Source organism: Toxorhynchites rutilus, chromosome 2 (assembly GCF_029784135.1).
Source record: "Toxorhynchites rutilus septentrionalis strain SRP chromosome 2, ASM2978413v1, whole genome shotgun sequence".
NCBI lineage: Eukaryota > Metazoa > Arthropoda > Insecta > Diptera > Culicidae > Toxorhynchites > Toxorhynchites rutilus.
In genome coordinates, this window is record NC_073745.1 from 265,104,841 (window position 1) to 265,131,295 (window position 26,455).

At 36.4% G+C, this 26,455-nt stretch overlaps 1 protein-coding gene across 1 annotated transcript in view; it reads right to left on the minus strand.

The window, feature by feature from the left end:
* The window catches only part of LOC129767508 (myosin light chain kinase, smooth muscle-like), an 81,109-nt gene that overhangs the window by 6,596 nt on the left and 48,058 nt on the right, over positions 1-26,455 (minus strand). The window contains exons 2-5 of the mRNA XM_055768488.1: positions 17,469-17,763; positions 17,255-17,396; positions 7,887-7,982; positions 7,717-7,820 (exon numbers count right to left, since the gene is read on the minus strand). Coding sequence (XP_055624463.1) covers positions 7,717-7,820; positions 7,887-7,982; positions 17,255-17,396; positions 17,469-17,763 — 637 coding nt within the window. The remainder of the gene's footprint in view (positions 1-7,716; positions 7,821-7,886; positions 7,983-17,254; positions 17,397-17,468; positions 17,764-26,455) is intronic.

Consider the following 26,455-nt stretch of genomic DNA (forward strand, 5'->3'; position numbering starts at 1 on the left):
ACAATAATTTGTCTATTTTTTTTATAGAATGAGCCAATATAAACTTCAAAAGAAGCACTACTGCACAGATGATTTGGAGAAAGCAATCGATTCTGTTCAACGTGGAGTATATATGAGATCCGCGAGCCGGAAATTCGACATAACGGGACAGACGATTTGCAACAAGCTTCCATACAAATATCATCCCGGGTGGATTGGATTGCTCGCTATGGTCTTCCAATTACAATTAAAAGGCTCCGGAACTGTGTGGGATAATGTGGGCGCCTTATGAAGTTGAAAACTCTATCCCAACCCTGGATCCTTGGGAAAAATCAAAAATTCATCAAAAGACATCCCCAAGTCTCCGTCAGTAACAAAGCGTCAACTAAGGAATTGATTCCAGGGAGTGCATAAGCAATTCCTGGCTCACCAAAATTTGGATGGATTTCGTATTGAGACAATATTCCACGATTAGTTTTAACAGAATTGATTTTTTTTCACAAATAAATTCTACGACTAAATATAAACCATGAACCTTAAAATTCATTCGATGATTTTATCTTTCCTAATGGAACTAGGATAAAAACTCTAAATGCATTGTGAATGGAGCCCTAGGTGCACGGTAAATGGTAACATAAAACGGTGATAGGCGACAATAAGATGTTCCGGAAAAATGTTCAAAGCAACTTATTTTTGAACAGAATCCTTAAATGTCTTATTTTTCTGAGAATTTTTATGCAAGGAGAAGGCATTCTATGGTATCTGTAAGTGCGATTAGCATTTTGTTATTACATCAAAGACTAAAATTACAAAAAAAAATTGCTTAAATGCACGGTGAATGGCGACTTAACGGTACGTTCCTCTAGGAACGTTAGTGCCACCGAAGTAAATAAGTAAGACGGCTACCGAAAAGTATAATATTCATTATTACATGACCATTTCCTATTGAGACTGATTTTTTAAAAGGGCGTATCAATTTTTTTTTCAAAAAATGGTAACTCTCAATCTAGCTATCCGAATCGAGTGCGGTGTTCAACAAACTTGTTGGAAATCAATTTTTCAAATACATTTCAAATTTTTCATTCAACAATTTTGGATACACTGTTTTTTGTCTTTATTTATAATACTTTCAGCCGTAGGCTGGTTCGTCTCTGTACAGGATACACTGTTAAAAAACATTCTCAAATGAGAAATTAAATATTAAAATCTTTTAAATCTCAAAATTCTCCTTCTAAACATATGTTTGTTATATTTTCATTGGAATGCTGTTCGAATTTATTGACGAATTTGCATGTAATAAATGTTTTTATATTATTTTTCTTGAATGGTTATTAGTTTCGAAATGTGTTGAATATTCAAAAAATTTGTAATCTCTATTTTGGTGAGTCCAACATTTGCGTTAAATTTCGTTAAACCAAAACAGTATTATCTGTACAAAAAGTTATAGCAAAAAATATAACAAAAGTCTGTTTCAGTGAAGTCGGACTGCATCTGCATGATAAGATGTCGATCAGACCGATTTAACGATAGTTTTTGTCAGAAAACCGATGCTTGTTATACCGAATTACGACTTAATCTGTAGCATAAAATAAAATCGTTTTTCCCGCATTTTATGCGATTGTAGATATACACGACGAATGATTTAACCGATTGATATACGATTGTACTTGGAATATGTCAAATTATACGATTTAATGTTAGCTGGGGTTCTCTCAAGGATCAACTTAACTCAAGAACTAAAGCCACTTGACCACTTGAAGCGCCTGACTCTGGCGAATCTTGAAGAAACTGATGATTTTCATCACAAAATAATCTTCAGCGATAAGGCTCTTTTCTGGCTAAATGGCTTTGCCAGATGCAAACCCACATGTGCTTCCCCATCGCATCCCAAAAAAAATATGTTTGGTTTTGTTTTCATGCCAGAGGAGTGATTGGACCGTATTTCTTCGTCGATGAGAACGACCGTCATGTTACCTCAATGGAGAGCGCTATCGCGACATGTTGGAAGACTATTTTTGGCCAGAATTGGAAGATATTAACGTCAATGGCATGTGGGATCAACAAGATGGTGCCACTTGCCACACAGCGCATGTTACAATATATTTTTTGGAAAAATAAGTCTTGTGAGCGTGTTATTTCGAGAAACGGGCCACTCGATTGGCCGCCTCGTTCACGCGATTTGACGCCTATTGAATTGGCTAACAAATCAGCAACTTCAGAAGAGCTCAGAAACAAAATCCTACGCGAAATTCGCAACATTCCGGTCGAAATGTGTGACCAAGTAGTATAAAATTGGGTCCAACGGATCGATCGCTGTAAACGGGCTCGTGGTGGTGATATGACCGAAATCGAATTTCATTCTTAAAATGTAAGAATTGAACTACAACCAGAATAAATTTGGACTCAATATCTAAAAAAAACTGCGTTTTGTTGAAGAAAATGACAAGACATTAATGAAAAACCCGTTTTTTGATTACTTCTTGTTGCGTTATATTTGACACTAGCTGACCCGACAAACGTTGTTCTGCCATTTAAATTGTTTCTAGTGAATATTTTAGTTGTTAAACGAATAATAACTAATGTATTATAAGTGTATGTAAATGTTTCAACGATTAAATTAAATTAATCGATTGTGATCGATGAAGGATAGATTCCACGTTGATATAGGGCAGATACGTGAAGGTTTGACCATGTATTTCAATGGTCCATGGGAAAACGGGTTTTCCAAACCCGAGGAGTGTGATTGCGGTCAATTCTTTGATGAATATCAAACGGATATGTGGAGATGGGCTCTATGAAATACAGAGAAATGACCGCCAAAAAAATTCCACAAAAAAAAATATTTTTCAATTCAACGTATTTTTTTGTCGTAACTGACAACTTGATATTTTCAATGCCAAATGTAAAGTTAAAAAATCAATATATTTTTTGTCGTAAAATGGAAAAAGAAAACCTATATTTAATAAAGTTGGTAAACAAATATTGGTGCACCCGTGGCCGAGTGGTAAGCGTCTCACGTTATCATGCCGGTTGTTCGGCTTCGATTCCCGTTCTGGCCGGGGGATTTTTTCGTCAAAGAAATTTCCTTCGATTTGCACTGTGATCACGCGTATTCTAGAGCTTGGCCCTCGGAATACATTCAAGGCGTGTTATTTGGCTTAGAAAATCTCAACTAAGTATTAATAAATGACGCTAGTTAATGCATACGTTGAGACGGCAAAAGTTCCACAGGGAACGTTAACGCCATTCAAGAAGAAGAAGGTAAACAAATATGTGCTGCCGTTTTTAATATGGACAGATAAATTTATAAGTGCTGGGTCCCGTTCATGAATTGGGAAACCAAAGATACAGATATAGACATCTTTATTGGAGCTGATGTATCAACCAATTTAGTAGCTCATTTTTCTATCGTTGTGATTCCATCGAGGAGTATTCAATACGGTATTCTCAGCTGAGGCGAATATAATACTGCCCAACTATTTGGAATGTCAATTTCTGCTTTTTTGATATTTGTGAATGATCATCCACCATTATCAGCGTTCGAAATTCGAATTTTCGCTTCACAAGGCTGACACATTTCCACAACTCTATTGAACTTGAGTTGCGATTCGTTCGAGTAACTCTGATTCGATCGGTTTTCAGAATACATGAGAATAGTTGATTAGTAGATGAATCTGGAATTTCCATGGAAATTACACTATCCTTTTTCTCAGGACGTATTTTGTCGACTAACCAAACTTAACAGGTGCGTATAAGGTAATCCTCGCTTTTATCATTCAACCGAATACTTCAGCAACATGTTGGACTGAATACGTGTAATGCTGTAATGGAGCTCATTCTAGACTTAATTTCTTTTGTTTGAGCACACGTGCTGTCATGGTAATGCAAACGTTTCGACAACAACAAAGGCTGTGTCGATGTTGCTTATGATAACGACTCCCAAGTAAATGTATTCTTTCTCAAACCGCTTCTGTTCATTGTGTCATAGGCGTATGTTGACCATGGAGTGTTGGCACAACTTAAGACTTCATCGTATCAGGTTGTCCTGACCGCATCGTATCATCAAACGACACACATAAGGATCCATCACTTGTTTGTTTCGTCTCCTCGATCCACATATTTAAAAATATTAATTCAAAATGAGTAATGATGCGATTAGAATAATTTCAATAATTCATTGTACTCATCTAAAAAGGCTTCCAGCTCGCCAGCGATGCAGCCTTAGTCGGATTGAGGTTTCTTGCGAAAGTGTGAGGTGGAAGTTCGATGAAACGGACGAAGTGCCATCTATCATTTAACAACTTAAATAAATTCGTCCAGTTTGAAAAAGAACGACGGATCAATTCGCGTTGACGGCAGAATGGTGTCGACACCTGGATACGACATTAGTTTGTATGAGGCCAAATATTCTCTATCAGATTAGTCGACCCTAAGGCAGTTTTAAATTGCTAAAATTTGTATGAAAATTTTTTTCTTGGCGTTATTTACCTACTAGAAGTACGTTGTTCTGACCCTAATTTAAACTATTTTCTTGAATTTTCAGATATTCTCACCAAAACTTACCATTATAATATGAAATTATCTTTAGAAACAATTTTTATATCATATTTTTACACTACTTGCAAGCAAAAGTGATTTTCATTTAGATAGAGTACTAATTTGATTTGGGAAAAATATTATTCATTCATAATTTTTATTTTAAAAGTGTGTTTGTTTCTTCGGCAAACCCATATTGTCATGCCTACTCCACCATTCCGAAATACAAGCTCAAGCCGTCAACGCGGATTATTTGATTTCATTTATACAAAAATAAAATATCTTGAATAGAATATAGGAGAGATAGGGGTGAAAATTGGTTATATATGTTTATATGCATTTTTTTCAAACTCAATTTATGCAAAAAATACAAAAAAAATATTCAGAGTTTTTTTTGCATGGGACCACCCTAATCGGTATCAAATATACAGTAATCGGTATCCTAGTGATATCATATATAGTTTACGACCTATCCACATGCTTACCAAGTTTTTTGGGTACAACTTCATTAAAATCGGTCGAGTAGTTTCGGAGGAGTTCGACCACGAACATCGTGACATGAGATTTGTATATATACTAGCTGACCCGGCAAACTTTGTCCCGCCCAAAATTTATTTTTCGTTATCACATCCACGTTTTCTTACTAAGCGCTGTTCATAGGTCTAATCACAGAATTATTCATTGATTGATCTTCTAATATACCCTATAAAATCACCTTTTACTATAAAATTCCTAGTGCTTCTACCAAAACTCGACATTATAATATCAGATTATTTTCAGACACAATTCTTGTTCAAGATTTTTCAACCACTTGCAAATAACATGTTTCTCCGTTACGTTACATGTAAAATTTAGTTTTATTTGCTTGATTAATTCTCGAGTAATGCAGAAATTTGTGTTTCATTTGTATGGCAGAACCAGACACCCCCCCCCCCCCCTTTCCCCTTAAGAGATGGGGGAGGAGTATCTAACCACCATAGATCCATTAATTGCACCCTAAAACCTCCACATGCCAAATTTCATTCCATCTGTTCGATTAAATCTCGAGTAATGCAGAAATTTGTGTTTTATTATAGTGAATTTTATAGTAAAAGGGGGGGGGGGTCTCAAACTGTCACGAAAACCTTCCCCGGCCCCAAAAACCCCTACATACCAATTTTCATGTCGATCGGTTCAGTAGTCTCCGAGTTCATAAGAATCAAATAGACAGACATCACTCCATTTTTATATATGAGATTTATATATATATATATATATATATATATATATATATATATATATATATATATATATATATATATATATATATATATATATATATATATATATAGATATTTGGATGTTATTATACGGCAGATTCCATAGCTTCCTACAAACGAGATAAACTACACCTAAATTGCATTGAAAAATTACCACCACCTTGGTCAAAGAGTTATACCTTCCACCTTTTTTTCTCATTCATTAACGAAGCCTTTATTTTTATTATCGATCACCAGTCATGAAAAAATCTTCATTGTAATTAATGCTGAACGTGTTCTCTTCAACTGATGCTTTCATATGAGCATGACTCATGACTATCGATTCGATTCCTATCAAACTATCAAACGATTTCCTGAAAGTACACATATACTAGACGACCCGGCCACGGGTGAATTAGTATTTGTATTTCCATTAACCCTTTCAGTTTATAAACAACAGATCGTCGTTGTCAAACCATTATCTGCCATGTGTAAAAATATGGTACGTTTAGGTTTATTACATAGAATGTTGTATTCAAAAAAAAATCAGTTCCATGTTTCATCTATAATACTAGTATACTAGTCATAATAGACAAATTAACAATTTTTGATTCAATTAAAAAGAAGTCGAATAGTCGATATTCGAAAATAAATTCCATATTTCCTTAATCTTCTTAGGAAAATGTCTAGTATCATGATGAAATCCAGCAAGCGGCCTGATATACATCTCATGTTTTTATCCAAATCGTAGATTCCATCATGTCTCAAACAATCGAACTAAACTCGGAAACAATTAATACGAGTTTCGAAGCATCTCGAAAACAGTGTTTTCATACACAAGATTACAACCATGTATGAAAAGTTTCACTGAAATACCACCGACAAACGTTAAAAGATTTCAATTATGTGATGAAATATTTCATTTGAAGGCGTACATCATTGCGCTAGTATGCAAGATACGACGCATTCAGGTACAACTTGTATGCCACAAAAATGAAAACACATATTGATGACTGTAGTAAGATAAAAGGAAAGATGCAATTTTCTTTGCAAAATATAACCTAATGTAAGTTTGACTTTTGAAAATGTATGTTCAATAAATGCTATGTGTACATACGTTTAAACTTGAAACCTGATTCTGATGTTAATTCCTTCGAATTACTATGTGTGATATGTTTATTATTAACTACGAAAGTGATTGTCGAAGCAATACATGTCTGAAAATTTTGAATCTTTGATTGAAAATCCAACAGAAAAAAGACGTTTTCAGTACTGCAACTGAATACAATATTCATATGAGCGAATGCTCATCTATCTTTTTTGAGTAGATTATCAATCAAAGACCCAGATGACGGCGTTTTTACGAAACCCGCACAATTATCAATAATAAAAACCAAATTGAAAACGTTATGATACCAAGAATTTTCTCTTTTGGTAAACTACTCGCAATCCTAACTTGTTCTGTGGAATAAAGGCTCAAAAATTATGTCTCATCTACAGTCACAAAATACAAACAACTGTTCAAAAGGAACCTAAATAGGTGCTGTTAGTGTTTCTAACGATAAAAACACTTCAATTCAACACAACACGTCTGTAATATCTACGAAATAGCCGAAACAAACATCAAGCCGGATGTGAACCTGTCTGGAGTAGTCTTGATTCTACCTTTACAGATTGCGTAACCAATTCTGGACGAGAACACGTTCAGCAATGCACTCAAATCTGATGGTTTCCCCCTTGTGAACAGGAATCCCACAATGATGATTGATTCCCCAAGTGATGGATAGTGTTCAGTGATTGATCGGAAGGATTATTTCAGCCAGTAGCAGAATTAGTTGCAGCAGATCCCGATTGTTTAAAATTTATTGCAATATTTCATAAGTAAACAATTGGATATGCGTGTTAGTAGTGTAAAGCAATGCCTAATAAACGGAACCTTTCACAATTCGCAAATTCAACTTACAGTACGTAACAGATGACCCCTAAACTCCACATGTCCGTATAGAAAGAGATTTCGTCGTAGTTGATCACCTCGGGAGCCGTGAATTCTGGTGTACCGAACAAAACCTGTCAAGTTTTGAAAAATAATTAGTATTGATCTAGGATTGTAAATTACCATTCAGTGTAGTGTACTTGAAGTTTTTTATCGGGATCATATCGCCTGGCAAATCCAAAATCGATAATTTTAATCCGATTTCCAGTCTTGGTAAGACATAGAATGTTTTCTGGCTGTAAAGAAAAAAAGCGTAGTTTTAAATGTTATCATATTTGTAGCGCAAACTAGTTTGGTAATATCATTTTTAACTATTAAATCTATCCAAAAATATAAGTTCTACAAGTTGAATGCGTAACAACATAGTGGAATAAACACATTTGTAGCGCAAATAATAAACAGTATGCATCAAAAAACAAAATTTCCCACAAACAAACGGCTATATTAGCCGTCAAACATTTTTTTCCAAAGTGTGAAGCTGATTGTGACGAAATACGTCAAGTGCCAAGAATACTTCCCTATCGACCAAGAGTCCAGATTCGAGATCCGGTTCAGATTAATCTTTGGTTAATCTTTGGTACCAGCTATTACTAAATAACAAATAAAATACGAGTAAACAAGGCGCTGCAACCTAACTTTTAAAAATTTTGGGTGCGACTTCTAAGTATAAAATCTGCCATTGAAAGTCAAATGAATACAGATACAGACTTTCCAATCCCCTTAGTATTATAGTCATTTTACTTAGTAATCATTTGAGATTCCAGTATCGAGTTCGAGATTGGCGAGTTGAATAATACGCCTTACTGTAAATGCAAGTTTTTCATATTCAAAAACCAAAATCGATTAACCATTCAACCTTCATCGATATCAAATTCAGCATTTGGACTCTCAATTTTATTCTCTGAATAAATATTCATAATTACTATAGATTCCAAATACGGGATTCTTGCTAGAATCTAGCAATTACATTCAAATGCAGATTCCAAAGTGTGCAGTTCTAATTTCCTGTTCAAATACAAATGTTTATTACGGATTTCAAGTCTCGATTATCAATTCCAGATTTCAGATTTGACTTTTCGGTGCTAGATGCAGTATCAAATTCTGATTACGGATTCTTTCTACGGAATTCAGATTACAGATTTCAGAATCTCGGACTCGCATTGCAAATTTGAGATTCACGATCCTAGCCTCAGATTCCAAATTTTTATCCTCACTTCTACTTAGGCGTCGTGCACAAATTACGTAACGCTACAAATCCGGATTTCGGACCATCTCCGCCCTCCCTTCATAACGCAAATTCCTATCTCTAATACACAGTAAGTAATGCCACCTCGATCCCCCTCCTCCCCTTCTCGTCTTATTGATTCAGACCTACACTCTGCCAAACTTCTATAAGACCAGGTGATGATCTTGCTGCTTTGTGTCATTGTAAACAAACAATGCTTCAATTTATATTCTAGTGTGTAGATATTGGTGACTACCATACACTGCATGATTTTCATATGTGTGTGTGCGAGCGCTTAGCGTAAACGAATGTTTCCGTATTTTTCAACTGTCAAGTTTCTATAAGACCAGTCACATTTCCCGTTGTTTTAGTTGATTTGTTTAATAAATCCGGTAAATGCCGAAGAGAAAAGTGCTCACTGAGAGATAAAAAAGACAATTCGATTCATTTCACCAAGAAAATGTTGATATCAGAGAAATTACTCGTCGGATTGGGCGATCCCATCAGGTAGTGCTCAATTATTTGGCGAATCCTCATGGATACGGTAAGAAGGAGAGAGCTCAACGTAAATCGGAGCTCTATGACCGGGATAAGCGGGAAACAGTTAGTACAGCTTCGAATACCTCAAAATCGTTTATGCAAATAAAGCAATATTTCAACTTCTCAACCTCATGGTTTCAACGGGTACTGGTGTGATTTACGGAAGAAAGAACTTTATTTTTCAACCAAAAATTTTGGTGGAGACTCGTGCATGGTTTGGGCGGGATTCTGTGCAACCGGAAAGCTCAAGACAGCTTTCACATCATTCAAAATTACACACATGTTCTGAAATCCTCTCTCCTACCATTTTTGCGTGGATATAGTCACAAAAAATTCACATTCCAGCAAAACAATGCTACTATTCATACCAGCAAGTAATCTAAGCAATGGATTGAGGACCAAAAACTTAATTTTTTTGACTGGCCGGCTCGCTCTCCAGACATGAATCATGTTGAAAATTTATGGGGGGGCCTTGTACGCAGAATCTACACTGAGGGAAAACGGTACACCACGATTGAAGAGCTCAAGGTCGCAATTTCCGAAAAATGGAAAAATATCGAGAAATCCGTTCAGCAGAATTTGGTAAATAGTACTCCAACACGAATTTTCAAGATTAGTCGGAATGGCAAGGTTGCCAATTATTGACATGTAAATCAGCCGATCGTTTCGAATTTTTCATTGATAATTATTATGAATTTTGATGTGATCTTATAGAAACTGGACAGCTAAAATTATCATATTTAAGCACAATAGATAAACTCTTTTAAACTAAATTGATGTTAAATTTACTTTATTCTAAGTATTCAATAATGTATGAATGTATCTTGTTGAAATTCTAACTGTTTGTGTTGCAACGAAATAGAATTAGAGTGGTCTTATAGAAGTTGGACAAAATGTACATTAAGAATCAAATTCAGATTCCTCAATCCCGATTCCAGATACAGTCTTCAGATTCATGTACTAAATATAGAATCCAGATTTTAAATTTCGAATTATCGATCTAATATACGCAATTCATATTTACAGTTGAAATCCGCAATTGATTCAGAATTCGAATTCTGAATCCAGATTCGAATCCTAGTTTTAAGTTTTTAAATCAAAATAGAGATCCAGATTCGAGATAACGAAGTTATAACTATGGCAGTTTACCATTATCATATGAACTTTTAAAAAAAATTATTGCTGATTTAAATTCCATAATCTGTTTCCAGATTTGAGATGCGAATATTACAGATTAAAATTCTAGAAAATTCCAAATAATAATTCAAATGAGATTCCAGATTAATGTTCTAGATCCATTTCACACTCCAGATTTCAAATTATTCAGTAATTTCATTACCGTCATATTGCAAATTAACGAATCAAAATTTCAGGTTCAGATTCATGTAACTGATTCTAGATACAGGTTATTGTTTCACATCCAGAATTCAGCCTTGAAATTTGTGCGCTAGATGCTAAATTCCAGAGTTTTCAATTTGAACTTTCAAGGTTTAGCATTCGAACTCCACCTTTGGGAATGCATATCCTTGCTTAACAGTTTGCGGACCGCTCACGAGATTTCTCGTGTTTCACGTTCCGTCCGTTATGAATGGATCACGAAATAACCCGTGTTTTCTACACTTGAAGGTTAAATTCTTTGTTTGCCAAGAATCTAACAAGGCCTACCGATAGCTCGCCTTCGTCTCATCCACATCGAAGGAAACGATCTCATTCGTGGAATCCGAACAAATGAAGCGTTCATGCTTGCCCCAAAACGTGTGGTCCTTAATGTGTTAAGACTCCAAATCATGAACTTGAGTTTGAGGGTCTTCGCTGCCAAATGTGTTGGGTGACCACTAACTAAGTGAACAATCATGAGTCCAATGTCAGTCCAATGACAGTCCAATATCAGGATTATGAATGTTACAAATAAAATAAAATGTGGGTGGGTTATATTTATGATATAATCGTTAGGATGACGTAGGATTACCATCCCGCTTGAATGTATTTGCAATGTCGATTTCCTCAGACTCCTTAGTTTAGAAATCCGTGTTGGGGAAACACATTTACGCCTGCACAAATGCTAGCGATTACTAAAGTACCCACAGCTTTCATGTATTTGCAATACCGATATCCCCAGGCTCCTTAGTTTTGGAATCTATGTTGAGCAAACCGAATTCTGCTGCTATTCTTCTTCTTCTTCTTAAATGGCACTAACGTTCCTAGTGGAACCTCACCGTCTCAATGTAGTATTACTTGCGTCATTTTTATTTATAATTAGTTGAGTTTTCTATGCCAAATAACATGCCTTGAATGCATTCTGTAGTGACAAGCTCTAGAATACCCGTAACCACAGTGCAAGTTGGGGGAAAATTTCTTTGACGAAAAATTCCCCCGACCTGAACGGTTATCGAGCCCGAACCCCCGGCATGTTAGGTGTGACGCTAGCTACTCGGCCACGGGAGCACACTGCTACTACTCTGCTACTCTGTTTACTCCTTTTGGTCGCTACAATTTCAGGAGCACAAAACGGATCCAATCAAATTGTGAGAATAAGTGCGTTTATGCTTAACATTTCACAATTATTCAATTGCTTGTCTCCAGAAAAATAATGAAATTTTATTCATTGTGATAGATGTGTAGAAATGTTTCATATCAATTGATGCAAACATCTTTGCGATCTATTAAGAAATGCTCGAGTTATGAGCATTCTAAATCATTCATTTTTTCCTACATGTTCTGTGTTTAGATTTTCATTTCACCCCCCATATATCCCTGTTAGACGAAGTCCTACGTCAAAACGAGGAAGCCTGGCTCAGGGAGAAATCAAAAACAACGACGACGGAGAATTTATTCCAATGATTTCGTGGCCAAATCGGAGTAGCAGCTGATTACCGAGGCCACGAAATAACTGCAGAACATGACGACATCCATCTTTTTCTTGGCCAAATGGCGTAAGCCAACCCTGACAGGCGTCGAAACATAGAAGGCCTAATGAACGTTCTAAACAAAATTTGTTCCATTGACTTGTAGTTTCCTTTCATCGCCACCCGAAATTTGTCAATATGAACTATTCTACATCAACAACCTCAGCAACATTAACAGCAGCAAAAAAAAAAGTGTTTAATTTCCAATGACGACGAGTATTTGTGCTTCTCTCCTGCCTTTTTATCAAGTAGTAAATTATCGGTTTTTTGACGTAGGACTACGTCTAACCGGAAGGTAAGGGGGTGAAATGGAAATCTAGGCACTGAACAAGTAGGAAAAAATGTAAGATTTGGAACGCTTATAACTCGAGCATTTCTCAATAGATCGCAAAGGTTTTTGCATCAATTGATAGGAAATATATCTACGCATCTATCATAACGAATAACATTTCATTTTTCTTGAGATAAATAATTGAATAATTGTGAAATATCAAGCATTGTCAAAATGCACTATGTGCCCATTTTTGATTGGTCCATTTTGTGCTCCTCAAATCGTACCGACCAAAACGGGCAACCAGAGCAGCAGCGAAATAGAATGAAGCACGATTGGAAAGGAAAAAGAAAAAAATGAACGAAACATTGGTCGCAGTCTCACACATCCGTAATTCTCGAGCCAGCCAGTCAGCTTAAAAATCCCCGCTCCGCTACCGTAACGATCATTCTCATTCAAACCGTACACCACAGTAGAGGCGAATGAACTGAAAAGTTTAAAACCTCTATAATTCATATTCATAATTCATCACCACATCAACAAACCAACCCAAGCAGCCATGTCTGGACATGGTAAAGGAGGAAAAGTGAAGGGAAAGGCAAAATCCCGCTCGAACCGTGTTGATCTGGAGTTCCCCGCAAGGGTAGCTAGGCCGAGCGCGTTAGTACCAGTGCACCAGTGCACCTAGCCGGCGTTATATAGTTTCGGCCGCCGAAGTGATCGAGTTAGCTGGCAAAGCTGCTCGCGACGATAAGAAAACCCGCATTCGGAACAGAACACATTCGGTTCGGTGGACATCAAGACAACAGGCAGTTGCAGCGAGTGGCGAGTGGCAAACGCAATCGCAAAACGGCATCAGGTAGCAGAAGAAAAAAGTTTGTTCTTTATACAAACTGCTTTGGTGGCATATCCAGAACAAGGCGGCATCGAGGGCGTTCGAAATGGTTTTTTTCAAAACCACGAGTACTAAGTTTTATAAATTGGAACCATTCAATAAAACAATGCGCTTTTCAGGGCCATTAAACCTTCCAAAAAGAGTTTAGGAAATACAGTTCAATGCTTTCTAAAACATTATCCAAAATAATAATAAAACATAAATTGATTTTTTCATAATTTGTTTGCCAGGATCTGATGAGTATGTGAATTTGGCAGTTGTTCTGAGCTTATTAACTATCAATAAGCTCAGGGACTTTCCTGATTATTCAATTTTCACCAATTCTTAAATTGTTTCCAGGTTGAAAGTACAGTAATTTACAATTAGTTCGACATTTAGCTAATTGGACGGACATGTAATGCGACTTATTTAGTTGGACATTTTTGTAAACATAGAGATCCAAATTATGACCCCACATTGAAAGTCGACACTGTACCACTGTCATCGCAAATGTTCAATTACAGGTTAAAATCGCCTCCAATGCGACACTGAGTGGCGCTTCGGCACGTCGCATTGAATGTAATTTACTGTACAACATGTCACAAAGCTGGATGGGAAGAAATTTTCCAACTGTGAAAGCTGTGGCGAGTGGCAACAAATCGCTAAACAGGAAGGTTTAGCCGAACAAGATGGGAATATCGAGTGATAACAAAACAATAAACTCTTTACATTGAAGATAATTTTGTGATCCTGAAAAGGACCCTTTTTAGCCTGCATGTGAATCCAACGAGCGAACGAATCGTAATGAATGTATTTTTTTGCCATCGCTCCCTTTTAACGCTCATTCGTTCGTCTCGTTGGACTCGCCCCTCTGGCTGAGTCTGCCGATTTGTCTCTATCCTGTGAGTGTGTACCGCTAGAGTATAAAACACGCGGACCCCAAAAAAATATCTTATTTTCTTTCAAACCGTTGTACGGCATCGGCATCGTGGACGTAACAAAGAAGGACAAGTTAAGGGAAAGGCAAAGTCTCACTCGAACCGTGCAGGTCTCCAGTTCCCTGTTGGTCGCATTCACTGATTGCTCCGCAAGGGTAACTAGGCCGAATGGATTGGTGCCGGAGCACCAGTATACCTAACAGCGATTATAGAGTTTCGGCCATCGGAGTGCTCGAGTTGGCTTGCAAAGCTGCTCACGACAATCAGAAAACCCGCATCAAGAACAGAGCAGCTTCGGTTCGGCGCTCATCAAGGCAACAATTAGTTTCAGTGAGTGGCAAAGTGTTTCTCCGGCACGTCGCATTAAATGTAATTTACTGAACAACATGTCACAAGCTGGATGGGAAGAAATTTTCCAACTGTGAAAGCTGTGGCGAGTGGCAAACGCAATAGCTAAACAGGAAGGTTTAACCGAACAAGATGGGAATATCGAGTGATAACAAAAACACAACACCAAAGGTTCTTTTCAGAACCATCAACATATTCATAAAGAGTAAACAGTGAACTAATCCATTTTTCAGGTAGATAGGTAGATATTCACGTAGGAGATGAAAATGAAACAATATATTTAAAATATATATTTAACAAAAGCTGTCCCCTTTGTATAGTCCTACGTCACTCCGGTTATGTCCCCGACATTACCCACCCGTCTTTTTGCCGAACTAGTTTCCAAAGAGTTTCCACTGTAGACTCCCGACTTCAAGCGTCCAGAAGGACGTATCTTTCAGTGAAACAATGCGCCACCCGAACGGAGCCCCCAGTTTTGTTTATTCGAAATGTGAAATAATGGTGGTAATGGTGGAACAAACGGTCGGACTCGATTATATACTGACTCGATTTTATATGATTCGATTCTATACAAAAAAAAATTTCAAATATGACTTATTTCAATAAAAAGTAACATTTCAACGTTAATGTGAATTTCAAGTGGCTATTATTAGTACAGTGGAGTGAATATCGTGATTTTTTAAGATTTTGCTTGAATATTCACCAGGAGTTGTTTATAACTATATTGCAGCAAAATAAAGGAAGATAGAATTTGGGTGTCAAAGAACAAATATCAGTTCATACGGATTTTAATGTCTATTGAACTTGTTCACGAATCAAATAAAAACAGATAACGGTACATGGTATAACAAAATTGTCACCCATGCTTGAGGAATAATTTAATGTCATTTAAATTGAGTTTTTCATTGTTCGAAATCTGTATTTTTTTTCTTTTGATACCTCAAATGGATGCCCTGGATTCGATTTGGGGGAAGTCACTTCAAAATACAATGAGGACAATTTGACTGGGAAGAATGGAATGATATAGTCGAGTCGGTAGAGGGAGATAGCGACTAAACGCCCGACTGACTGTTCAGTCGTTTTGGCGGAGAAACTGCGTGAAGAGCCAGAAGTCATTTACCGACTGACTATGGATTTAGTCAGTCAGTTAGTCAGCCGACTATCCTTAGTTGATTATGACTATGCTGAGCTCTGATCGCGACTACTCAAGCTATCATAATCTGATTTACGTGGGTATATCTTTTCGATCTACTAAATCAGCATCCATTTAAATTCATTTATTGCATTTTCACATAACCAAACATAAACTCGATATTATGACATCCATACATACAATATAATATAAAATTAATGCCTATTATCGGTAAATGGAGAATAATTCATTTTACGCATCAACTCACATAATGAGCTCACGCTCGAATTTAGGCAAAAAGATTGCTCGTTGCGTCGGGGTGGGAGCGAGTAGATAGTGTAATCGAAAGAAAACATACCCAACTAAATCGTCAAATTGTTAACTTTTTTTACTATATTCACTGTTCATGTGTCAAGCAAAAAATCTGGATAAATTTCCTGTCTAATGATATATAACACAACATATGTCGCAATAACCATTTTGAGTAATATGTGTTTGAAAACTCTTAATAAATCGTTACATTTTTCGTACAGTGACCCCCTATATAGATATCAAAGACATAGTCCTATGTCTAAATTGTCAAAAAGTAACATGGGACAACTATGCGTAGAACGGTTGTATGATTGTTACCACTATGCCAGATCGCCTCCATAAACTCTATAAACAAATCCATCGCGTAGTTTCACTGTTCGTCTTATTTTGTTTTAACCTTCCTTCAACAATTTGCAATTTTACCCAAACGAATGAATTTGCCTGTGATTAAATTTTGAAAATAAAACCTCGTTATTTCGAAAACGCAAAAACTTTATCCACAAACAGAATCACTTATGATTTTTAGTTTTAGTTCAAATATTCCACTTCTGATGTAAATATCAGTTTAAATATCAAAGAATAACATGTAGAACGGGTGCTTATCAATATTGGTATGAAATTAAATAGTTAACTGTTGAAATAAACTGCATGTCCAGCATACTCACAGTCCCCTTGTATCCCTTTCGAATTTCAACCAGTAATTTAAAAAATATAGGAACTGAGTAGAAACTGTTCTTATGGTGTAATTTTGGCATATCCAACACGATCGCCATCAGTTATTAGCTTTAAATAGAACAACCGCTTATTTCAGTGAGCAATTACGTTGATTATAAGCTACCGTCGTACTTGTTTGAGAAAACATCGTTATTGCTTGAACATAGAAAACATTCATGAATCAGAATATTTGCGTCTCTATAAATCAGATTATTGTGTGTGGACCCGCACCCTCTCGACCAACTAACCTTCATGTCCAGATGAATTATACTCCGGCTGTGAATGTATTCCATTCCTTCGCAGATTTGTCTCATGAACACGGCGCACGCTTTCTCGGTTAGTACAAAGTCATCGTCTATAACACGTTCAAACAGCTCACCCCCTTGGACTCTAGAATTTGGAAGTAGATGACGAATCATATGAACCATCTTTCGATAATCCTTTGAAGACAAAAGTACTCACAGCTCAAGTATCACATACACTTTGTTCTCGAAGTCGAACGCATCGTACAGCTGTATCAGCCGGGGATGGTGCAGACAGCTCATGATGTCAATCTCCCGGACGGCATCGATTCGCTCCTTCTTCTTTCGGCAAGATACTATCTTGGCAGCCAACTCCAACCCGGTGCTCTTCTCGCGACACAGAAATACCGTGCCGAAGGTTCCCCGTCCAAGTTCGGGCAGTATGTCGAAATGCTGTCTCGGATCGACGTCCTCTTTGAGCTCTACCTGCCGGTATGGGAACGCCGGTGCCAGATCTGCAAAGAAAAAACGAAGAATCGGGGGATAAGTGGAGAAATTGTTTATTCATGAGCAACAAATCGGTCCATTCGATTGTGGATTTTATGCGATTGGTATAAACATTCGTCTGTTCACGTGCCGCAAACGGCGAAAGCACGTGCTGGGTTGCGAATAACGCGTTCAAAAGCGTTGTTTTCGACAATGTGTTGAAAACTGGAAACTCCCAGTTAATTCGAAGAATGTTTTCTATTGAGACGACTAAGCTCCGCTTGGAGCTCGGACCGAACGAAAATGTAAACATGTAAATCATTCCTGGTCGCGTTGATTCATTTCGCACCATATGTCGATCCAGCGGAGCAAGTTGCTCGTTTTTACGGTAGTGTCCATTAAACAGGTTTGGCTGTGCTGCATGGAACTGACGAATTGATGGCGTCTCGTTTTAAGAAGCTTGCCTTGGCAGCGTGAATTTATTTCGATCCGCAATTGGATTTGTTTTTTTCACTTCTTCACTTTGCGCAAACGACTGAATCCAGCTGGTTCGTTGGATACGCAAAACGCGTAGAGACCAAATGACGTGTTCCGTCCGGCGATGGACGGAATGAGAAGAATTCAAAACAGCATATTTGAAACGGTTTTGGGGATTTCGTGTGCGGTTTCGGAACAAGTTTGATTTACGTACTCGGTAGACGACAGCGCGCCATACTTCGATGCTAAGAGCGTGAGTCATTTTAGGAATACCTTTGGTGGGATGTACATAAATGGTATGCACAGATTCGGAAATGTGACCTTTTTTGTAAGTGTGAGTTTATGGGAGATCTCTCGAGAACTAAACATAATCTGCCATGATGTTTATTTGAGAAGTCAATAAATCATAACGAGTTAGTAATGTTGTTTCCATCATGTAGTATCTTCAAGTGCTAATAACAATTATGTCTGTGAATTGAATTCAAATTGTTCGTTTTCAATCAAAGTTAATGATGTTGCACTATTTTGGTTTCTTTTTTTGTAAACAAAAACGCATTTTGTCATTCAAAATTTTTTTTTTAAGAAAAAGGCAGAATTTTTGAAAATGTTCCTTTGCTGTTATTATAGTTTGATACGATGTGTGAGAAGGTACATTAGAAGATTAATTGAAAAAGAAGTATTTCTAAGACATTTATCAACCACGAGACTTTCAAGTTGAAAGGTACAAAGAAAGTTGGCAAAGTTAATTCGAGTCGAAACAAATCAGGGCCTTGAAATGACATATTTTTTCCATACATACCCGGGTAAACTATAAACGCATATTGGTCAGCGTGTCGTAAACTATCACAACGAACAAAACTACAATCATAATTTTGCAAAATAATATTCAAAGATGGCCAAAAAACACAAGTAAACAAACGAAATTTATCTATTTTTGAGATAACGATCATTCTATTGTACCATAGAATATACTCATATATTTGCATAACATTTACTTCAATTTTAATATTTGTAAAGCTCGCTATGTTCTACTACCGAACAAAACTGGAAACGTCGTTGTCCACAAAAGCAGTCTATCGAGCCAAAAGATAAATCCACTCATTTAGTAAGTGTATTATTTTTGATTATTTTTAAATTAAATAGTTATTAAATTTAATTCCAAAAAATTTTAAATATAAACAAAATTAAAATAAATAATTTTGAGAGAGGATTGTTATTGATCTTGTTTTGAACCCAAAATGTTTACTTCAAACTGATTCTAATTCGAAAGTACACTTCTTAGAACGATTCCGATTGCTTTCATTTGAAGTATTGAAAGATTGGTATAAAATAAAATTGTAAGACATTTCAATGAATTGAATTAAGGGGGTAGGGGAACCCGGGCAAGAGTGCCACCTCAAGTCAATACGCGTTTTTGAATGCTCTTTTGTTATATTTGTTTTCCATTTTTTGCTGATTTATTCATTTATACTCCAATTTGGTGTAGCTATGCATCAAATTGTTCAAAAGTTATGTTTACTATGAAAATGTTTCATTTACAAAAATGATGTTTTTGGCTTGTATTTTTCCAGTACGGGGCAAGAGTGCCACCTCGACGGGGCAAGAGTGCCAATCTTATAAAAATATAATTTTTGATGAAAAAAGCACTGTGAAATTCACGGTGTTTACAAAAAACGCAAATTCAAGTTCTGGTGGTGTTCACGAAAACCGGCAAGCCAATCTTCTCCGGCCAATTTGGATGTTTTGTCGAAAGAGGGATCTAAATTATTTCACTCTGCGATTTTATACCCTAGGTTCGGGATCTCGTGTGTTGTCAGCCCATAAAATAACTTCTGCATATCAAGGAAGTTACTCACGAGTTACTCCTCCTGTTGTTTAGAAAACACAATTTTAAAACGGCCTAACTTCTGCACATATTTGGCCAATGTTCTCCTGGGCAAACTATTAGGCTGTCAAAAAAGTCCTGCGGTATTTTTTTTTTGAATTTTCATTTGTTCATAAAATTAGTTACAATCATCTGTTTTAAGTCAAATATGCGCCGTTTTGTTCGATGACTTGCTCCCAACGAGATGCCAACTTCATAATACCCCTTTTATAGAAGCTCGCTTCCTTATTGGCAAAAAACTCGGATAGCCAATTTTCACAGGCCTCTTTTGTGGCTAACTTCTGACTACCTAGCTCGTTCGCCATGGACAAAAACAGGTGGTAGTCACTTGGTGCAAGACCCGGACTATACGGCGGATGCAAAAGAACCTCCCATCCGAGCTCCCGGAGCTTCTGGCGCGTCACCAAAGAAGTGTGTGGCCTGGCGTTGTCCTGATGGAAGACAATGCGGCCTCTGTTTATCAAAGATGGCCTCTTCTTCATGAGTGCTACCTTCAAGCGGTCCAGTTGTTGGCAGTACAGGTCCGAATTGAGCGTTTGGTCATAGGGAAGCAGCTCATAATAGATTATTCCTTGACAATCCCACCAAACACACAGCAGAACCTTCCTGGCCGTTAATGAGGGCTTGGCCACCGTCTGAGCCGCTTCAGCGGGCTTCGACCACAACCGTTTGCGCTTCACGTTGTCGTAAGTGACCCACTTTTCATCGCCAGTCACCATCCGCTTCAGAAACGGGTCGATTTTGTTGCGATTCAGCAGCGATTCACATGCGTCGATACGGTCAAAGATGTTTTTTTGCGTCAACGTGTGTGGCACCCATACATCGTGCTTCTTTGTGAATCCAAGCTTCTTCAAATGGTCAATAACGGTGTGATGACTTATCCCCAGCTCTTGGTCGATGCTATGGCTGCTACTATGCCGGTCTTTCTCGGCTAATTCAGCGATTTTGTCGCAATTTTCGACGACAGGCCTTCCGGAGCGTGGCGCATCTTTGACGACCTCTACACCAGAACGAAAACGTTGAAACCATCGTTGTGCGGTGGAAATGGAAACTGTATCGGGTCCATAAACTGCACAAATTTTATTGGCAGCTTGAGATGCATTTTTGCCTTTGTCATAGTTGTACTGTAAAATATGTCGGATTTTCTCTTTATTTTGCTCCATATTCGCGACACTATAACTCACGAACGACTTAACCAAACAAAACACTGTCAAGGACTATATTATAGCGCGCAAAAATACCTTTCCAACAAGCTATAGTATGACTCGATACAATGAATACAACTTGAACTACGCGCTTAGAACGACACCTCGCGGAAATACCGCAGGACTTTTTTGAGAGGGCTGACTCACTGGCAAAGGTAGGTGCAATTGAAGGCGATATTTATCAGCGTCAAATCGCTTTCAATGAATCTTATTCTTTAGTCCGTAAAAATACCATCGCTAACTGGCAACGTAAGTGGAACGAAGATGAATTGGGTCGGTGGCTTCACTCGATTATCTCTAAGGTTAGCCTCAAACCGTGGTTCAAAAGTCTGGACATGAGTCGGGACTTTATTCGCACCTTCTCTCGACTCATGTCCAATCACTGTTCGTTAGACGCGCTACTCTTTCGTTTTAATCTTGCCAATGGCAATATATGTGCTTGTAGCCAAGGTTACCACGACATCGAACACGTTGTTTGGTCGTGCGAGGAGTATCTTGTTGCCAGATCGAATTTAGAAAACTCTCTTCGGGCTAGAGGAAGGCAGCCCAATGTGCCGGTGAGAGATGTGTTGGCTCGGTTAGATCTTGATTACATGTCCCAAATATATGTCTTCCTAAAAGCTATCGATCTTCGTGTGTGATTGTCCTTATATCCTTATATTCTCCTTTTCCTTTTCCTTCGCGAGAAATCGAATCCCTTCTTATTAACAATAGAATAAGGTGAAATGTAAATACATATTAGATATAAATGTAAATACATATTAGATATAAGGCTTAAGAATTGGGTATGATGAATGTGAGTGTGAACATTGTCAACATATCCTTATATCCCATCCTTTTCCTGAAACAAAATGTCACCCTTCTAAACTCGAGCAAACCGCGAGTAATCGGTTCTCTACTTCATTAACATCAGAATTAATAAAAAATGTTTATATATACTTGTAACTATACAGATAGGAGTTTGGCTCCTTTAAACTTATGTAACTGAGCCTGTAAAAATAAACGATTTAATAATAAAAAAAAAACATAGTTTCCATCTGCCACTGGTTTTGGAACGAAATCCGTTCATATTTACAAACCATGACCACAACAAACACAACCACGATTACACTATTTGCGTTTGACAGATCGGATTCGAGGTTACGACTATGGCATTTTTATCCCGGTAATAATGGCTCCTTTTGCCCCGGAAGTTGAGAGATAACAAATTTATTTTTTATTGAAATAAATGCGTACGATTTAAATTAGTTCATATAGTAAGTTGAAGGAAAATGATTATTCTATTTTTATTGGTGGAGTCATGAAAAAATATAGAAACTGAGGGTATTTCGTTAATTAATTATTCGCTCAGTTAGTAATTATCTGTTTTCCAATAAAAAACATTTAAGGTTCTGGCTGATAATATGTGAGATATATGCAGTATCTGTAAAAACAAAGTTCAATAGTTAAATAATTGTAAAAGATGGGCTTTTGTCCCGTATGGTACTCTTGCCCCGGGTTCCCCTACCCTACTCTGAAACGCCGAAAAATAACGGATTTTCGTGATTTTTTCGAACGTTGGAATAGCTTGTGTTGAGACATTCTGGTGATTGGTTAAGGTATATTCGAAGGTGTATAAAACTGGCGGTACGTGAATTAAACGCGAAAAATACATGAATTTCCTGCGTAGACACGATGCACAATGGTCCAGAAGTGCATTTAAGTGGAAATTAGCATCTAGAGCTCGACAGTTATTATTTACACAAAAACTGTTTTCGACAAAGTTGTTACATATGATAGAGTGCTCATTTTCATGTTGTCAAAAAATAGGGTGATCAAAATTCTAGATGAAATAAAAAATCAAACTTTCTTATCTTTATAGATAGAACTAAACATAGTTCGACATTGTTGTAGCCCTAGTTATTTTAAGCAACTTTGTAGAACAATTTTTTTTTTCTATCTCTTGAAATAACCAAAATAGCGTTTTTTTGCGTTGACGTGACCATGATAAAAATGATTTTTTTTGCTCTAACTTTTATATTTCAAATTTTAAACTGTCGTCAGGTAACTTTTAAAACTTATTAAGCCAAACATTTTGTGATGTTTATTAGCGGCATTTGAGAGAGAGCATATTTGACTCTACATATTATGAGATTTTCAAATCTATGTTAATTTTTGTATTTGAGTAAACTAAAATTGAAATCATGAGTTTTTGGGTAGAAAACCATGATTAACTTTGAGTAGTATTATGATATTGACAAGTTCTGCATCGCAAAATATTCGTCTTGATAAGCTCTGAAAGTCGTTCGAAATCAATTTTGATTTAGGATTTAAAATATAAAAGTTGGAGCAAAAAACCCGTTCTTTAATGGTCATCTATATGCAACTTAGAATAAAAAGCGCTAAATTGATTATATTAAAACAAAGAAAAAAACTTTGTTCTACAATGTTGATAAAAATAACTAGTGCTACAACATTGTCGAACTAAATTTATCTTTGTCTATAGATAGAAAGTTAGATTTTTGATTTCATCTAAAATGTTGGTCACCCTAATTTTGAAAACATGAAAATGAGCGCTCTATTATATGTAACAACTTTGTCGAAGACAGTTTTTGTCATGACTCTAGACTCTAGAGAATAACTGTCGAGCTCTAGTGCTATTTTCCACTCAAATGCACTTCCTGGACCATTGTGCAGTGGAGTGGTTTAATCGTGGTTATCTAAGGGACTTTAAATAAAATTACTGCTTTCAACCAACACCATGTATTAAAGCTGAGAGTTAATTTTGAAACATTGCTGCTGTGCCGATTGCTCGCGCCGCACAGTGGGAGCATTCTGTGCATTGAAATGCGCGTTTTTTGAATAGAATAAAGATATATATTGGGGAACACGTGTTTTTTGTTCCATTCTGCTGATTTGAAAGTCGATTCCACACATGTCACGAACATTCTAGACAGCGATCAGTCAACACCATATGTTGAGTACGAAACTTAATATGAAGCTGTTTAACACTCCTATACTCGCGCACAAAATCGTAACTCGTGTACTCACAGACTGTGCGCGTCTCTTTAATATTGCCATTGTGTATTTAAGGCGTTATTGGTATTTATTAAAAAAAGGAAATAATAGAATGAAAAAACTCCAGAAAATATTTTTTCTTTAACTTCATTCAATTTAATAGTAATTTATTTTAGCCACCTCAAGGTTAAAGGTTAAAGAATACGGGATAGTTACAACAAAACCTACTAACTGACTAACAAATACTAATAAAGAATTATTTATTAAACTTCGTTCATTCCTAATATAATACCCCCTGCCTTTGTTTTTGGGCTATAGAACACGTCAAACATTTTTCTAAACATATATGATTAGTCTTGGGTTGATATTTAATATATCCTATTAATTTACTGCTTTTTTATTCATTAGCTTGTTCACCGTTTGTTTGGGGGATATTTTCCGAACAGGGATTACTTTTATAGAAAGGAAAAGGATGTAAAATGAAAATATAAACGAAAAAATTACAGATTTTAAACGCTCATAATTTGATCGTTTCTTGATAGATCACAGAGATGTTTACATCAATCGATAGGAAATACAGTAACGTCTCAATTATATCACTTTCAGAGAAAAATTTCGCGTGATATAATGGAAACGTGGTATATTGGAAACAAATTTTTTATCTAATCAAAATCTGTTTTTTTTCTCCAATATGTATAATTTTTCATATGACATGTATAATATATAGAAAAGCATTTATTACATTATTTATCATATGATCTGTAATACAACATATTATTACACTATACAACATAACATATCGAAATTATTGTTGCAAAGCGTTTTTCTCATAACAATCTCGTATATTTCATAAAAAAAAACAGTATTCGAGCTAAAAAAAGGTAATTTGTTCTGTGCGTTGAATCTTAGAACTCGAATATTATTTTTATATCTGTATGCATTCACCTACTTCTTCATCTTCCTCAAAATCAATTTCTTCATTCCTTTTTTATTGCCCATTCTCTATATACTGATAACATGAGACACTGTGACACATTCTTTCTTCTTCGATTATTGGAACAACTATCCGAGTCTCTGGCGCTGGAATCATAAACAAATTTACCAGTGCAATTTCATTTTTAATAAAGACAACACACCGGCTCGCTTTCGATATTTGTTGATTGTGGTTGATAAAACATTGGTTGAAAAATAGGTTGAAATTGAAAATAATAAAAAAATATTTTTATTTGTATAAGACCAAAGCATAGTATGAATAACCTAACGGTTCTCAAAGTATACACTACACTAATATGATTATTAGTTCCTTGATAGAAAGTATTGACTACACAATCTATTAAATGCAGAAAATGAAGAAGCACGCTTGCAGCTTAAAGGAAGTTGTTCCATAAAATTACAGCACGTCGTCTTCAATTTTTATTAGTGCTGTTGTTGTGCTGCATTTTTTACGATATCCCGACTTAAGGAGGACATAATAAGTTATTGTTAATCAAATATTCGTTAAGTTGTTTGCATAGGAGACTTTCAACGATTTTATATAAAGCAGTATGCTAATTTGTCTAAAATCTTTGTTTTCGGTAGGGTTGTCGTTTTTGACAATTGGAACAATGCGAGCGATTTCCCATGCTTTTGGGAATGTAGATTCAGTAATTATGCTATTGAAAATATCTGTGTATACGGGGAGAAGCACATCAGATGCTTTCTTCAGTATCGTTAGGCTAATTTGATCATAACCGATTGCCTCACAAGTGGCGAGATTGAGTTCTGTTAAAATTTCATCAATACTAACCGACCTGAAAGAAAAGTTTGAGAAATAGTCTATTTCAGGCTCTTCGTTAAAGGATACCGGGTACAAATCAGAAATGAAAAATCGATTCAATGAATCTGCCGTTACGCAACTCAAGGCTCTGACATCTCCTCGATTTTGTGTTTTTGTAAGACCTAAACGATTTCTGTTTTCCATAGTTTCATAGATGATAGGCTATAGGCTTCAATTGTTGTGAGAAATATGCTGATTTTGATTTTTTAATAACGTGATTAGTTTTGTTACGTAGTCTAGCAAATTTGTTCCAGATGGCAATGTTTGATTTATCTCTTTTGCATTTACCCCAAGCAATTGATCGCTTATTGAAAAGATAGGTCACTTGTGAAATAATCCAA